At 40.9% G+C, this 17,505-nt stretch overlaps 1 protein-coding gene across 2 annotated transcripts in view; it reads right to left on the bottom strand.

Annotated features, from left to right (window-relative positions):
- Positions 1 to 4,607: 4,607 nt before the first annotated feature.
- Positions 4,608 to 17,505, bottom strand: part of LOC137629626 (armadillo-like helical domain-containing protein 3) — a 64,966-nt gene continuing 52,068 nt past the window's right edge. For both annotated transcript variants that reach the window (XM_068361134.1, XM_068361133.1), the window contains exons 11-15: positions 16,977 to 17,078; positions 14,229 to 14,329; positions 7,298 to 7,376; positions 6,374 to 6,490; positions 4,608 to 6,126 (exon numbers count right to left, since the gene is read on the bottom strand). In XM_068361134.1, the coding sequence (XP_068217235.1) occupies positions 6,034 to 6,126; positions 6,374 to 6,490; positions 7,298 to 7,376; positions 14,229 to 14,329; positions 16,977 to 17,078 (492 nt within the window). In that variant the 3' untranslated portion in view covers positions 4,608 to 6,033. The remainder of the gene's footprint in view (positions 6,127 to 6,373; positions 6,491 to 7,297; positions 7,377 to 14,228; positions 14,330 to 16,976; positions 17,079 to 17,505) is intronic.

Consider the following 17,505-nt stretch of genomic DNA (forward strand, 5'->3'; position numbering starts at 1 on the left):
TACTGTCAAGACAGCCTGGTAGACTTCATCGTGAAGTTTGTCTTGACAATGAACACATTGAGCGCACTTGCCTCTTACGTACTCCTGCAGTGAACATGGCTGCCAGATCATTGGAGCCATCCCTGAGGGACTTGTTCCAGCAGAGAACGTGGCTGTCAGATTATTGGAGCCATCCCTGAAAGCCTTGTTTATGCATGACATAATTGTACAGCAAAACTTCAAACGCTCGAAAAAACTCCTAACAGGAGATGGTCTAGCTCTGAAGTCGACCATAAAATCTTGGAGCGTCTCATGGCCAGGCGCCAGGGAGAGTCTATCTGGGCAGAGGCAGGAACTCCCAAGCCGAGAACTTCTCCCGTGTCATATCAGACTCTCGCTCTATAAGCCAGCTTAAAAGTAGGGAAAGCAAAGGCTGTCTCCCCCAAACTCCTCCTGGTGATTTACCAGTCGCCTAGCAAACGTAAAGCTCTCTTAGAAGAGCGAGAGAGCACTAGCTTAGAAAACAACGGCTTCGAAGTAGCTAGGCCTAGTGTAAACTCTGACGTTTAGGCGAACGAGGAGCAGCAGTTACAAAAAGATCCGGACAAAGATCCTTAAAAATCAGCATGATTTATTTAAAGTCCATAGAGGGCTGAGCAGCTTTAGGCTCCTCTCCGTCTGACAGAGTCCTCAAGGGAATATCAGTAGGAGGGGGATCAGCAACTTCCTCATCTGAAGGAGGGCTGAGCAGCTTTAGGCTCCTCTCCGTCTGACAGAGTCCTCAAGGGAATATCAGTAGGAGGGGGATCAGCAACTTCCTCATCTGAAGGAACCTTGTCCGACAATTGCCGAGTCTCAAGCAAGGGAGAGACCTGCCGTGGTGGCAATGCTTGACAAGCAGAGTCCACACGCAAAGGAGCAACAGTAGCAGTCAAGGACGCTATGTCATGTAACTGCTTAAAGGACTGACCAGCAACAACAACAGGTGCGGGAGGACGTTCGACGTCAACTCGAGACTGCCTTGACTGCTTAGACTGAGCAGTCAAAACAACTCTTGACTGCGGTGCTTGACGCTCAACGTCAAAACAAGTCAACTATGCTGGTTGGTGAACGTCCTGAACGTCAACAAGAGCAAGCGGCAGCGGCTGAACGTCCACAAGCGGCTGAGAGTCAACACGGGACTGCATCGAGTGAGGCTCTACAAAACACGATTGACGTGACTTTGTAACGTCAATGTCAACAGGACGAGCAAAGGCTCGTTTGGGCGGCTGACGGCCAGGATCTCGATCAGCTAAGCGGCGAGGATCATCGTGAACCTGCTCAACAGAATAGTCCTCCATAAGAGAGGCAAGCTTATTCTGCATGTCTTGCCGTAAAACCCATTTAGGATCAACGGGAATGGTTGCGGTAAGAGACGAGGGTAACGTCTGTGACTGCAAAACCTTGCCTACAATAAGACTCTCGGAGCCTGTGTTACGCTTTTGTTTAGGCGGCGAGCAGTCTTCCGATGACTGCATAGGGTTAGAGCTGTCCTAATGGCTACAACCAGGACGCTGGACCTGTCCTGAAAGGACTGACTTTCGCTTAAAGGGCCTTGAAACCTTCCTCCACGGTTTCTTACGCGAAAAGCCTTCGGATGACGAGGAGAGAATCGTCTCGCTCGTCTTATGGTAGGGGCGGTCTTGATAAGACACGCCTGAAACCATAGAGGGAACGTCTGTTCGCTGATCAAGGCCTCTCGAACCCATAAGTCGTACGACATTACTTCTCCCCTGGGCTTGGGAGCTTGCAAGAGGTCTCAGACTAGGCGAACGACAGGCACGAACAGACGAACCCTCGGTCGCAACACTGATAACACTTTGCGCAATTATCACTTTATCACTACGATTTTCTGTTTTGCACTTACTTCACTGAAATCGAATTTTTCAACAATTCACATTAGGTATGAATAAAACTGATTTCTACCTCAAGCACGCAATTCTACCCTCATCAAAAGGTTATAATTGCGAAATAAGTCGTATAATGTAAGCACATTAATACAAGCAAAAAACAGTAAACATATATTAAGATAAAAAGATCAGTGGCTGGGAAGGAGACTAAACACTAGTTCATTCAAAACTACGTTTTCAATCTCTCACCGTACAGTGCCTTGGGACGAGAATAAAAACTAAAAACGTTTTATCCTTTCTCCCCGTACAGAGACTAGGGACGAGAGTAAAAAACTGACTCGAGAACAACGTTACTTGCTTGGGACGAGAATAAAGATCGGAACGTTCTCTCTTCCTCTCTCTCTCTCCGTCTCTCTCTCTCTCTCTCTCTCTCTCTCTCTCTCTCTTGATTTCGCACCGAAGAGAAAAGCCCACTTACCTTTCGTCAATAAACAGGTTATTTGACCAAAGGAAAAAACTGAAAGGTTTTTCAATTAACAAGTTCCTTTAAAATAGTATTTAAAACATTTAAGTTTGAAAGAAGAATGAACAAAACGTCAGAATCGATTTACTCTTTCTGCAAAGTGAAACCGTGATTCTCTCTATCGTAACGATAGAGCGCAAACTGCGTAGCATAAATAAATTAAACGTTAGTTCATCTTTGAAACAGTACGAAGACTATTCAAAGAAAATCTTTCATAAAATATCTACTAAAAAATATTCATTTAATAAGTTTTAAATCATTTGCTATGTAAAAGTTATTTACGATTGAAAAGGCTCAACGTTGTTTAACTCCGGTTTCCAAGTTAGGACCGCCTACTCTCGGATTAGGGGAGGAATAGGTAAGGTCGCATATAAACAAATCATTAAAATTTGTCTTGATGTTTATTATAAATGGAAAGCTAATCGAAAAGGCCTAATAAAGGCGGTTGAGATATAAAATATATAGAGGAAAATCTATAATTAACAACAATTTATAACGTGATAAGATAATTGCTAAAAGCCTAAAACACACTTCCGTACTAAGGGAAGGGTCGGCCATTTAAAAGTCAAAGAAAGTCCAAAAAACAATCCAAAGTCATCAACAATTAAATCTATCCAAAAACGAGTTCAAGATTTAAGTTGAAGATAAAACACCTGCACTGCGAAAGCTCAAACCAAAAGGAAGTACTTCACCAAGACTGTTGAAAAACTCCAGGTTAACAGCGAGTAATGGTACGTCTTGTTGATCAGACTGACAGAGAAAAATTGGGTCTGTTTACATGTATATGCGGTATCTGGCCGATAGTTGGCGCTAGTGGGCACACCCGCAACCTTCATAGCGATCGCTCGCGAGTTTTTGTGTGTTTTTCTGTCGAGCCGCCGGAGGCTCAGCTATTATATATTCACCGGCTAAGTTAAATATTTAAAAATCTAAGATTCAGCATAAATTTTTTCTTAGGAATTTGTTTCTAAAACTTGATATCCATTATTGGTTCAAAATTTGATAATCTTATGAAAGATACTAAATTCTATGTATTTTCCTGCATTCTCTACATCATGGGATTTAGCCATGTGGATTTTCTTTACCAAATATCCACAGGTTATATGAGTGTGACCAATATGATAACATGATACTATTGCTCTAATGAGGCATTTTTTAGAAAGGCCACAATCCATGAATGGATTTAATCTTTCTTAATTTACTATTTCTAGATAAATTTTACTATCCTTATTGTCAATTAGTAAAGATGGTGGGTTTCACGGACAGTAAAATATCATTCATATGAATCTTCAGTCCACACTTGATTTGTTATAAGCTATTGCTACTTTAATTACCTTAATAGCATTTTAATTTCCTTATCAGGTTACAAATATAAGGATCCAACAAATTTGTATAGTTTTAGAATGAAAAATTGACCGGTAATGATGCTTAGGTACTATGACAACTACTGCTTCTGAGGACACTCTTTCACTACAAAGGTACACTTTTTCTTGAGCCAGTTCACTCTTTGACAGAAGATCCCCTCTAAAAGGATTAGCTCTACTGCTCTCTAGTCAATAAGTATCCTATGGATGAGTTTCTGGCAACTGTAGTGGGTCAAATTTACAAGTAAATTCCCTTACCTTCCAAATTCTTTTATGTTAATGTCCTTATAAAGCAGGTTACCATACACTGCATATGTCACAAAGAAGTTCAGATCACAATAAAGCTATAAATATTTTTAAAAAATATCACAAATGTTACATTCTGGTGCACAAAATACTAAGATGAAGTTTTTTTTTTCAATAGTAAATCAAAATTATATTAACAAAACACATATGTCAAAGCACAAAAAATCAACAGCCTTATTTTAGCATTCTTCAAAAGAAACTTGGGTCTCATACTTCTAACCAATAAAAATCAAGAACCATATGTAATAAATATCTGGAGACTAGCTAAAACAAAAACAAGAAACACTTTGATAGGTCGAATTATCATTAAGGTAGGTATGTGATAGATTTCAAAATTAAGCTGTAATACTTAGTTGTCTGCAGTCATTCCAGATGGCACCAATGATAAAATACTCCAGTTTAAATGGTCTACTAACCTTCAAAAGCAGCAGTTAAAGTCTTGGATAAAATGTGAGCCTACAGAAAAGTGAAAACCTTTAAATCGGAAATAACTTGCAATAAATTTACTCAGCATATCATAACTGAAAAAGGGAAAGAAAGAAAAAATAGTTTTTCACTGTTTATTTTTGATAAAAATATTTCAAGGAATAATCACCAACTCTCTACTGGATACAAATCATTTCCAAAAGTGACTGTGAATCGGAACAGTGTTATGTAATTGGGTTACAGTAAAATTGAGATACTAATAATTACTTTTGCATATTACATAAAGTGTGAATTTCAAAAGAGAATACAGAAATACATTTTTTGAACTACAGAAATGTTATTTACACTGTTTAGTATGTCTTCCTATTTCTTGCAAAAGCCTCCATTTCACTTCAAACAGAGAAGCACTTCCCTTTCTAAACCCTACTGAAAGTTTCTGTAAGAAACCCTTAACAACTAATTACATATTTCACAAAAATATATACAATCCATAAAACAATGTTACCCACTTGCCCTCACATGAACACAGAACTTCAAGAGTACCTCTTTTCTTATATTGTGTATTGACTCCTTTAAATTCCAAACTAGACATTTTCAGGATGAAGTAATAATTTTCCATAAATATTTGGTTGAAATGTCTTAACTAATCTGATAAGGAAACTAATAAAAAATAATTACAGCATTATTTGCACCTCTGAGGAAACCAAGATGACAGGGATTGTATAATAAAAATGGAAAGAGAAATGTAAACCTCATATCAAAATACCAAAACAGCTGCTCAAGAAACAAAACAATGTAAAATGTGAGACCTTCAATTAGTCTATGCTTGGATTCCCTCATTGGTAACAGTTTAAACCTATCAAATTGATATCATCTATTAAATCTGATAAACATTTTCTTAAAGTTATTTATGTAAATAAATGAGAATAAATCATCGTTCCATGAAACGCAATGGCTTTAACCACTTTCTGAAATAGATTATGGAGTAGCCAGGAATTTATAAGAGGCTAAATAAATTATCCACTATGGTAAAGTAACTGATGATGAAACACATTCTGAATTATAATACAATAATGTCTTTTGCACTTATAGTATGCTGTATTTATTTATATGTCTAATCCTTCAAACAACTATATAATTTCCTATATAGCTGTATCGAGTCAAAATAATTGGGATAAAAACTCTATTGAAGTATATTACGCACCTACTAAAAATTGTGATACACAGCTTAGCGCACATATAAATTCTATCCAATTTCAACACAAAACACACCAACACTGAGATTTATTCTGATAAGAGGCATAGATTAAAATTTCTTTCTATACTGATTTACAGCAGTGATACTGCAAATAATTACCCGAAAATATTCGTTTACTGAAGGCGCACATTTTCCAAAAATTACATCTGCAAAAACCTGTCTTCCAGTTTCCTTCTTAAACCTCACCCTTACAATCCTCCTGCTCTAAGCAATCATGTGAAAGGAATACTGTATAAATATTTAAAAAACTTACCACTAACTGCTCTAGTTTAGGTTCCCCAAAACAACTTATGAGGACTGACTAAGTTCTTGTAATATAGATAAGTTTTCAAAGGCACAAAAGTTAATACTTTGCCTAGTATCACTTAATATGCTTCGGACCTGGAATGAATGGAAATATAATATCAGCTCTTCAAATTTAAATGATACTAATTATCTAGAAAATACATTATAACTGTACACTAAAAATATCTTTCAAGACAAAAATTCCCCATTATCAAAAGAGAAGTTAATAAGAGATGCACACAAAAGTTTGTTAATTTAGTACCAATGTTCAATATCTTTTTGACATTTACGAAAAGATGATATGAGATTTTGTTAGCCTAGAATTAGATACTTTATTACTCACCATGTTTGTGAAAAAGTTGGCATGTTGTGGCTTTTCAGCATATTTTTCGTACTGATCGAGGCTATCGTGTAATTTAAGAGTTAGGCTATCGTAGTTATTTCGAACCACCTCTAAGACCTAGAATGAAAATAAAAATAATCTTCTGTGATTACTTACTAATACTAATAAGAAGTTAAAATATCCATATTGAATATGCAAAAATTCTTCATATATGAGAGCAGAATTATAAAGGTAAACTTCATGTACATTTAAAAAAAAATAGCAATAAATTTAATTACAAGTGAAATAAGAATGAAGATGATGGGAGATATAAGCCACAACCAATATATAAACAGGTTCCAGAGGAAAGTGTTTCATTGTTTTGTTCCGGTTCTCCATATACAATAAAATGAAAATACAGGATCATGTTGGTGTTAAAAGAAATGTAAGGATCCATTTTCACTATACTGTATTAATCAATAAAAATCACCAGACCACCTTATAAGATGCTGTCAATATTACAGCATATAATAACATTTCAAAATTTTTATTTTTAAAGAGGAAACACGATAGGTTTTATTTTGCCATAAAGTCTATACAAAGTGTTACAACATGCATCACATGAAGAAAGTTTATATCTTTAATAGATAATATGAATCCCCACAATAACTATGAACAAAATAAGAATTAACATTTTGTGGCTATTGCAAATGTTTTTGTTTTTGTTTCATTTGTTTATGTCGGCTACCCATCCAAAATTGGGGGAAGTGCCTTGGTATATGAGTATGTGTATGCAAATGGAACCTATAACTCTAATTTTAATTTACTCAATTATCAAAATTTTGCAATTGTTCCCCAGTTTTTCATTAATATGAATATACCCAACTTCCATAAAAATACATCACTGAAGCATTAATATATACAAAAAATCCTTATAAAACAGACCTGCTCTTCCGTAAGAGTGGAAACACCATGCTCCTGACTCCACCTATCTAGTTTGGGAGTAAAATGATTGATAATAGACCTGTTGAGGAGAAAACAACCAGTCAAACCACACTAATTTTAATAGTTATAAACAAGGATTATTTATGGAAATTTGTATTCTCAACAAAATAGTAGCCAAATATACAAAGAAAACGGATAGCATTAAAAATGTTATTTTTATAATAAAATAAATTTTTGAATATACTTACCCGGTGATTATATAAGCTGCAGCTCTGCTGCTCGACAGAAAACTCTACGTTCAAAATCCGCCAGCGATCGCTATGCAGGTAGGGGGTGTACATCAACAGCGCCATCTGTCGGGCAGGTACTCAGTACTCAAATGTAAACACAGAACTCAATTTTCTCCTCGGTCCACTGGGTCTCTATTGGGGAGGAAGGGAGGGTCCTTAAATATATAATCATCGGGTAAGTATATTCAAAAATTTATTTTATTATAAAAATAACATTTTTCAATATTAAACTTAGCCGGTGATTATATAAGCTGATTCACACCCAGGGGGGTGGGTAGAGACCAGCAATAATTGTTTACATTATTATGAGCTAAGGATTTTTTATTTCATTTTAGCAGTTATTCAAAATAACAAACATAAAATAAATAAGTACCTGGTAAGGAAGTCGACTTGAACAATTACTCTGCCTTTTTAAGTACGTCTTCCTTACGGAGCCTCGCGATCCTCTTAGGATGCTGAGCGACCCCTAGGAGCTGAAGTATCAAGGGTTGCAACCCATACTACAGGACCTCATCAAAACCTCTAATCTAGGCGCTTCTCAAGAAAGAATTTGACCACCCGCCAAATCAACCAGGATGCGAAAGGCTTCTTAGCCTTCCGGACAACCCAAAAACAACAATAAAAAACATTTCAAGAGAAAGATTAAAAAGGTTATGGAATTAGGGGAATGAAGTGGTTGAGCCCTCACCCACTACTGCACTCGCTGCTACGAATGGTCCCAGGGTGTAGCAGTTCTCGTAAAGAGACTGGACATCTTTAAGATAAAAAGACGCGAACACTGACTTGCTTCTCCAATAGGTTGCGTCCATTATACTCTGCAGAGATCTATTTTGTTTAAAGGCCACTGAAGTTGCGACAGCTCTGACTTCATGTGTCCTTACCTTCAGCAAAGCTTGGTCTTCCTCACTCAGATGGGAATGAGCTTCTCGTATCAACAGTCTGATATAATAAGATAAGGCATTCTTTGACATAGGCAAAGAAGGTTTCTTAACTGAACACCATAAAGCTTCTGACTGTCCTCGTAAAGGTTTAGTTCGTCTTAAATAGAACTTAAGAGCTCTAACAGGACATAAGACTCTTTCTAGTTCATTTCCAACCATATTTGAAAGGCTTGGAATATCGAACGATTTCGGCCAAGGACGAGAAGGTAGCTCGTTTTTGGCTAGAAAACCAAGCTGTAAAGAACATGTAGCCGTTTCAGATGAAAATCCGATGTTCCTGCTGAAGGCGTGAATCTCACTGACTCTTTTAGCTGTGGCCAAGCAAACCAGGAAAAGAGTCTTTAAAGTGAGATCTTTAAAGGAGGCTGATTGTAGTGGCTCGAACCTTTCTGACATAAGGAATCTTAGTACCACGTCTAAATTCCAACCAGGTGTAGCCAAACGACGCTCCTTCGTGGTCTCAAAAGACTTAAGGAGGTCCTGAAGATCTTTGTTGTTGGAAAGATCTAAGCCTCTGTGACGGAAGACTGATGCCAACATGCTTCTGTAACCTTTGATAGTGGGAGCTGAAAGAGATCTTTCTTTCCTCAGGTAAAATAGGAAGTCAGCTATTTGGGTTACAGAGGTACTGGTCGAGGATACTGATACTGACTTGCACCAGTTTCGGAAGACTTCCCACTTCGACTGGTAGACTCTAAGAGTGGATGTCCTCCTTGCTCTAGCAATCGCCCTGGCTGCCTCCTGCGAAAAGCCTCTAGCTCTAGAGAGTCTTTCGATAGTCTGAAGGCAGTCAGACGAAGAGCATGGAGGCCTTGGTGTACCTTCTTTACGTGTGGCTGACGTAGAAGGTCCACCCTTAGAGGAAGAGTTCTGGGAACGTCCACTAGCCATTGAAGTACCTCGGTGAACCATTCTCTCGCGGGCCAGAGGGGAGCAACTAACGTCAACCTTGTCCCTTCGTGAGAGGCGAACTTCTGCAGTACCTTGTTGACAATCTTGAACGGGGGGAATGCATAATGGTCTAGATGTGACCAATCCAGTAGAAAGGCATCTATATGAACTGCTGCTGGGTCCGGGATTGGTGAGCAATATATTGGGAGCCTCTTGGTCATCGAGGTTGCGAAGAGATCTATGGTAGGCTGGCCCCATGTGGCCCACAGTCTCTTGCACACATCCTTGTGTAGGGTCCATTCTGTTGGAATGATTTGTCCCTTCCGACTGAGGCAATCTGCCATGACATTCAAGTTGCCTTGGATGAACCTCGTTACTAGAGAAAGGTTTAGATCTTTTGACCAAGTGAGGAGGTTCCTTGCGATCTCGTACAACGTCACAGAATGGGTCCCTCCTTGCTTGAAGATGTACGCCAAAGCCGTGGTGTTGTCCGAGTTCACCTCCACCACTTTGCCTTGAAGGAGGGACTTGAAGCTTCTTAAAGGACAGATGAACTGCCAGTAGCTCCTTGCAGTTGATATGTAACGTTCTTTGATGCGAGTTCCAAGTTCCCGAGCATTCCCGACCGTCTAATGTCGCACCCCAGCCCGTGTCCGATGCGTCCGAGAAGAGAACGTGGTTGGGGGTCTGAACAGCCAGGGGCAGACCCTCTCTGAGGCTGATACTGTCCTTCCACCAAGTCAGGGATGACTTCATCTTCTCGGAAATGGGGATCGAGACCGCTTCTAGCGTCTTGTCCTTTTTCCAGTAAACAGCTAGGTGAAATTGAAGGGGACGGAGGTGTAGTCTCCCTAACGAAACGAACTGTTCCAGGGATGATAGCGTCCCTATCAGACTCATCCACTGTCTGACTGAACATCGTTCCTTCTTCAGCATGTTCTGGATGCATACCTGGGCTTGACTTGTTCTGGGGGCCGACGGAAAAGCCCGAAAAGCTTGACTGTGAATCTCCATCCCTAAATACACAATAGTTTGGGATGGGACCAGTTGAGACTTTTCTATATTGACCAGGAGACCCAATTCCTTGATCAGATCTAGAGTCCACTTTAGATTCTCCAGACAGCGACGACTGGAAGAGGCTCTTAGAAGCCAGTCGTCCAAATAGAGGGAGGCTCTGATGTCCGCTAAATGAAGGAATTTGGCTATATTCCTCATCAGCCTCGTAAACACAAGAGGAGCTGTGCTTAGGCCAAAGCACAGGGCTTGAAATTGGTAGACAACCTTTTCGTAAACAAATCTCAGAAAAGGTTGGGAGTCTGGGTGGATGGGGACGTGAAAGTATGCGTCCCTTAGGTCTAAAGAGACCATCCAGTCTTCCTTTCTGACCGCTGCTAGAACAGACTATGTGGTCTCCATGGCGAACGTCTGCTTTGTGACAAAGACATTCAGCGCACTGACGTCTAGCACCGGCCTCCACCCTCCTGTCTTCTTTACCACTAAGAAGAGACGGTTGTAGAAGCCCGGGGATTGATGGTCCCGGACTTTGACTACCGCTCCCTTTTCTAGTAAGAGAGACACCTCCTGCTTCAAAGCTCGTCTCTTGTCTTCCTCTCTGTACCTGGGAGAGAGATCGATGGGACACGTTGCTAGAGGGGGTTTGCGAACAAACGGGATCTTGTACCCTTCTCTGAGCAGCTTCACAGATTGTGCATCTGCGCCTCTCTTCTCCCAGGTCTGCCAGAAGTTCTTGAGTCTGGCTCCCACTGCTGTCTGAAGAAGGAGGCAGTCAGACTCTGCCTTTAAAGGACTTGGTACCTTTCTTCTTCCCACGTCTCCCTTCGGCACGAGCACCTCCTCTGCTGGAGGCTCTGCCACGAAAGGGCGGAATGAATCTGGACGCTGGAGTGTCCATCCTGGGTCTTGACACGGAAGGCAAAGGGGTGGCTTTGCGGGCAGAGGACGCAACCAGGTCATGGGTGTCCTTCTGAATCAAAGAGGCAGCAATCTCCTTAATCAAGTCCTCTGGAAAAAGGCACTTTGAGAGGGGAGCAAAAAGGAGTTCAGATCTCTGACATGGTGTTACTCCAGCTGACAGGAAAGAGCAAAGGTTCTCCCGTTTCTTGAGGACCCCGGATACGAACGAAGCCGCAAGTTCACTAGATCCGTCTCGTATGGCCTTGTCCATGCAGGACATTATGAGCAAGGAAGATTCCTTGTCAGACGGGGAGATCTTCCTGCTCAAAGCTCCCAGACACCAGTCCAAAAAATTAAAGACCTCGAAGGCTCTAAACACTCCTTTCAATAGATGGTCTAAGTCCGTAGGAGACCAGCATATCTTAGAGCGTCTCATGGCTAGCCTGCGGGGAGAGTCTACCAGGCTTGAGAAGTCGCCCTGGGCAGAGGCAGGAACTCCCAAGCCGAGAACTTCTCCCGTGGCATACCAGACGCTCGATCTGGAAGAGAGTCTCGCAGGGGGAAAAGAAAACGCTGTCTTCCCTAGGTCCTTTTTGGACTGCATCCAGTCTCCTAAAACTCGTAAAGCTCTCTTGGACGAGCGGGCGAGGACGAGTTTCGTAAAGGCAGGCGCGGATGACTGCGTACCTGAAGCAAACTCTGATGGAGGGGAGCGTGGGGCCGCAGACACAAACTGGTCCGGATACATCTCTTTGAACAGAGCAAGAACTTTTCTAAAGTCCAAAGAGGGTTGCGTGGTCTTGGGTTCGTCAAGGTCCGTATGTGGGTCATCAATGTGTGCCGCGTCGTCATCATCACAGTGTCCATCATCTGAGAATTGAGGAGGCAGCGGCAAAGGAGTAGGAATCGGCTGGTCAGCTGAGTCCGGCAGCACGGGTGCACACGTGACTGAACCGGACGCAACGTCATGGAACTGTTGCCCAGTCTGTGAACTGGCAACAACCATAGCAGCGCGGGGACGCATAGCGTCTACTCCAGACTGTTTAGTCTGATGTGGGCGAGCAGAGGTAACCACAATGGGTTGCGGAGGTTGACGCACCGCGTCAAAACAAAACAACTTAGACTGTTGTTGTACCTCGCGAACGTCAACGGAAGGTTCCGTGCGTTGCTGAACATCAACATGCGGCTGGCAGCGCATGGGTGGCGGGACTCTCTCAGCTGGAGTGCGGCCGAAGGTCGCCTCAGCGTCCACAGGACGCACAACCGTGGGTGGTTGTAGGCTAGAGGTTGGTGCAGCGTCAACCTTCTCCGCACGAAAGTCCTGCATCAATGACGTTAACTGAGACTGCATGGTCTGCAGCAAAGACCACTTAGGGTCTACAGGAGCAGGTGCGGCAACAGACGGTGTGACTGCCTGATGCGGTACCACTTTGCCTCTCTTAGGAGGTGAGCAGTCGTCGGAAGACTGCAGCGAGTCCGAACTGACCCAGTGGCTACAACTGGGCCGTTGGACTTGCGCGGAAGGGACCGACTTGCGCTTAAGAGGCCGCGAGACCTTGGTCCATGGTTTCTTACGAGAAACCTCTTCCGCAGATGAGGAATAAATGGGCTCTCTCGTCTTTGTGTGGGTGGGGCGATCTTGGGTAGATACGCCCGAAACCACGGAGGGAACGTCTGTTCGCTGATTAAAGCCTCTCGAACCCTTTGGTCGTACGACATTGCTTCTCCCCTGGGCTTGGGAGCTTGCAAGAGGTCCCGGACTGGGAGGACGACAGGCACGAACAGACGAACCCTCAAGCGCAACACTATCCACAACACTATCACTCACTTTAACACTACCCACTGCACTCTTACACTTCAGCTCCTTGACGTCTGCCATGAGCTGGTTGCGGTCACTAGCCAAGGACTCGACTCTCTCACCCAGAGCTTGGATGGCACGCATCATATCTGCCATCGAAGGTTCTTGAGTGCTAGAAGGGGGATCAGGAGCAACCACTACAGGGGAAGGAATAGGTTGTGGGGCATGAGGAGAGGAAAATTCAACGGAGCGAGACGAACTTCTCCTGACTCTATCTCTCTCTAGCCTACGTGTATATTTAAGGAATTCGATAAAATCGAATTCCGAAAGCCCAACGCATTCCTCACATCGATCTTCCAATTGGCAGGTTTTATCCCGACAATTGGAACAAACGGTGTGAGGATCGATAGAGGCCTTCGGAAGACGCCTTGAACAGTCCCTAGCATTACACTTCCTGAATTTAGGGACTTGAGAAGGGTCAGCCATTTTGAATTAGTTAAAGGGGAATTCAAAAACTATCCAAAGTCATCAACAAATAATCCGATATCAACAAAAGAATGCAAGGATGTATTGAAGATAAAGCCTGCAAAGCGAAAGCTCAAAACTAGAAATGTGTACTTCACCAAAAAGATGTGAAAACCAATCCAGTTAGCAACAGCGAATTTAGTAGGTCTTGCCGGTAGCACAACAAGAGAGAAAATTGAGTTCTGTGTTTACATTGAGTACTGAGTACCTGCCCGACAGATGGCGCTGTTGATGTACACCCCCTACCTGCATAGCGATCGCTGGCGGATTTTGAACGTAGAGTTTTCTGTCGAGCAGCAGAGCTGCAGCTTATATAATCACCGGCTAAGTTTAATATTGAAAAACACTTTTAGTCTTGGGAATTAAAATCTATGAGGATATAAAAATAAATGTTTGTACAAAACCAAAAATCATAGTAATCTCGGAGTATAGAAGGGACGAATTACATTGTTAGTTGCTCACATGGAATTGTGAATATGTACAGTACTTAACATAAGCTATGAAATATTTAATATAATTCTAAATATCCAAATGTTCACAGCAACAATAGAACAGGAATGGATGCAACTCGCCTAACATTTCCTAAGCAATTTGTCAGCTTCTGTGCACTCTCTTTGTAGTCTCCATCTGATCGAGAATAACGAAGGCTCATGGAATACATATTTTCAAACACCTGAAATATTAATTTTCCTAGTTATTTGCAAGAAAAATTATATAGGCTTTTCTTAATACTAGAGTGCTGCTTCCATCATTAATATGTTCTTCAGTTAAAGAGTAACATCACTACTGTTTAATGAAAGCATAAATTCTAAAATATATAACATTTTGAAAATAATTTATATTTTTACTAGCTATACAAAACTGAGTTCTTTAGAATAGGGAATGTCTTCAGCAGAACTGGAACGGCCGTTGAAATCATTAATAAGGTAGTTAATAAAAGGTGTTGAGCAAAAACAAGTGGCCCAAAAAACCCAACTGTCAGACTCTTCCCTTTTGACCTTCGGCTCGAGACAGAGTGGGTTATGCTGAGGTGGAAGGCTCAATTTTAAAGGCGTCGGTATGTATAGCTAAGAAAAATACAAATTACTTTTAAAGTTTGTTATTTGTTCCTATGTGTATACAAAACTTCTTCATCCTTTAACATTGGGAGATTCACTTATTGGTGGGTAGGAAGTCCCCTTAGAACCAAACTGGTTAGTTCTTTTTCTTTCCTGGAAATGTCTCCAGTAACCCGCTTCCTGCTATGACTAGGTTGATAAGTGCCTAGTCTGCAATTGGTAAATAACTGGCATGAGGTCAAAGGACCAATACATTCCCTGGAAAGAGAGAGTAGTCCAGAATAGAACATAAACAAATGTCCAATCAATGGGTTGGTACACATCCACCATCCCCTTATTTCTTACAGATTTAGTCTAAAAGAACGGAGCTCAGAAGTGTAGCTTACCAGCATGAAGTCACATCCACCAAGTTACAGAAAAAATTCCTAATTCCTAAGAGAGGTGCTAAGAAAGAGGAAAGAGAAGAACCAGTCATTCTATCTTTCATTCCACTTACATCTATGTATTACCATAGACAAGATGCTTTCTGTTTAGTGCGGAAGCTGGGCTGGCTTCATAACTGCTCAAACAGCTAGCAAATATCCAAGTGTCAAGGGACTTGCGAGTATACTTCCGTAGGTAATAGGCTGTGAGCAAGAAGTCTCTTCAATTAGTACTGATTGTATGGTTCCAATTCTGAACTTTGTTTGTTGAGCAAACTGGTTGAGAGGAGAGAAGTCATTGACCAGTTTCCAGCCCCCAGTCGACTTCTCCAACTTAGGTCAAACTTGTCGTCGATAGTCTGCACGGCAACAAGAGAAGAGCTCTCAGCCTTGTTGAGGTTTGGTGATCACTGGAAGAACTCCATACACCATCTAGCCCTGAAAAACCCACCGACGATGCAGATCTGAGACCTGCTTTTTTCTGCCACATACTTCTCAGGGACGTATGCCCAGAAGCCTCAGTAGCATGAGCAATTATTGTGGGAAGGAAGGAGGGAGGTGAACTACTTCCTCAGTGTCGTGTAGGGGGTTGCCAAGACCAATCATGGCGAAGGCTTAACTCTCTTCCTCCCATTCAAGGCATTCACTTGGCACTGCACAGGGGGCCATACTCTGCAATCAGCACATGGGGATGATTGCAAACCATCATGCCCCCTATAAGAAGAGCTCTGTAGCTCTATTGCCAATTTCATCATAAGTCAGTTGCAGCGGCCACCCATTCCCTGGTACGTACAAATTTCTTGCTTATTCATAGCCATGATCAGCACAAACAACATCGAGAATTCACTTTCCAGCATGTCTGTACTCGTGGCCGAAGACAAAAGTGAAGAGTTTTGATTAGCGGGTAGGGACTACTTGCCCACATGCAACCCCTGTCATTAACTAACAGGTTAACAAATTCAACAGCTGTTCAAGCTATACTGAAGACATCTCCCCATTTTAGAAGAGGAAAGATTTGTTAATGCATAGTAACAAATTGAGAAGCAACAGGTGAAAATCTAACACCCATAAAGCAAAAGCCTAAGGACTGACATTCCTTTTATGTAAACTTCTATTAATGACACACTTGACTAAACTACCATACATGGAACAATTCTTCAGTTGGAAGAATAAAGAACTCTCACTAAATAATTGCTTTATGAATAGTGAAACATAGGTAAGAGTGAAAAAAAGAAAAATTATAAATAATGGTAATTTTGAAAAAAAAACATAATGAAATTAATCTGCTGATGGTTGTCCAGAGATAAAAATGAGATATGTTGGCTTAAACTAATAAGTCTGTCAGTTTGTGGGTGCACAAGGTTTCTGGCTGACTGCTGTTTCCCTTATGACTCTAAAAGGAAATAGTCTGTGATTCCTTTTATGGCAAACAAAAGAGCTAATTATAAGGAAGGGATTTGTGACAAAGTATTTGAGGTCTTAAATAAAAGGTACTGAACATCTCACATGTCAGGAAATCTCTTAAGTATACCTGGTAAGTAAAAGTTTTAGCTTCTTCTACACACAATACACAACTTTAAGATGGTTTTTATCACATCAATAGAACTTGCAATTACTATGAAGGGAAATTTCATTAACCATATTGCATAAAAATAATTAAAACATGATAAAAGTCTAATGAATATTTCTTGGGAGCCCTATCATTTCTATAATGCTATAAAATCATGTGTGAGAATGATTATTTAACCTGGTAGTTATAGAAATTATGGTGTGATTGATTTCAATAGCAATATCTACTACAAGGTATGGGACAATCAATAACAAGTTAAAACATACTTACCTGATGCATACGCATAATTTCATAATAAAGTTCGTCATAACTTGAGGGAGTTGACAGGAATGTGTCACCGTAGGTAATGAACAAGTTGAAGATATTCATCACCTGCATTATATAGACATGATATTAGTCATGGAATTACATAAAATAACTAGATTTAGCAAAGTATAATTGGAGCTCCTTCACAATAAATCATCAAACCCTATTTCCAAAGCTCAACAACCTGACCATAGTAATCAAACCCACATGTAGAGCTGGGAATAGCTTTTCATTCAAACATACAAAAGAATTAAAGAAAAATATCAATAAAGAGCACTAATTTTACTTATAACCTATGGTAATGGATCTTTGGTATTTTGATTGACTGAAGACCCCAAAAATTTAATTCTAATTATAAATCCATTATTCAAATGGTTATCTGACATGATTTCAATACTGTTTAAGGCTTAACAGTGCTACCGTGCACCACTTGCAAATATGATTGAAGTATTGCGAATAGGAATATGCGAGATTTAAACATGTTAATACAACA

The sequence above is a fragment of the Palaemon carinicauda genome, chromosome 37 (assembly GCF_036898095.1).
Source record: "Palaemon carinicauda isolate YSFRI2023 chromosome 37, ASM3689809v2, whole genome shotgun sequence".
In the NCBI taxonomy this organism is placed as follows: domain Eukaryota; kingdom Metazoa; phylum Arthropoda; class Malacostraca; order Decapoda; family Palaemonidae; genus Palaemon; species Palaemon carinicauda.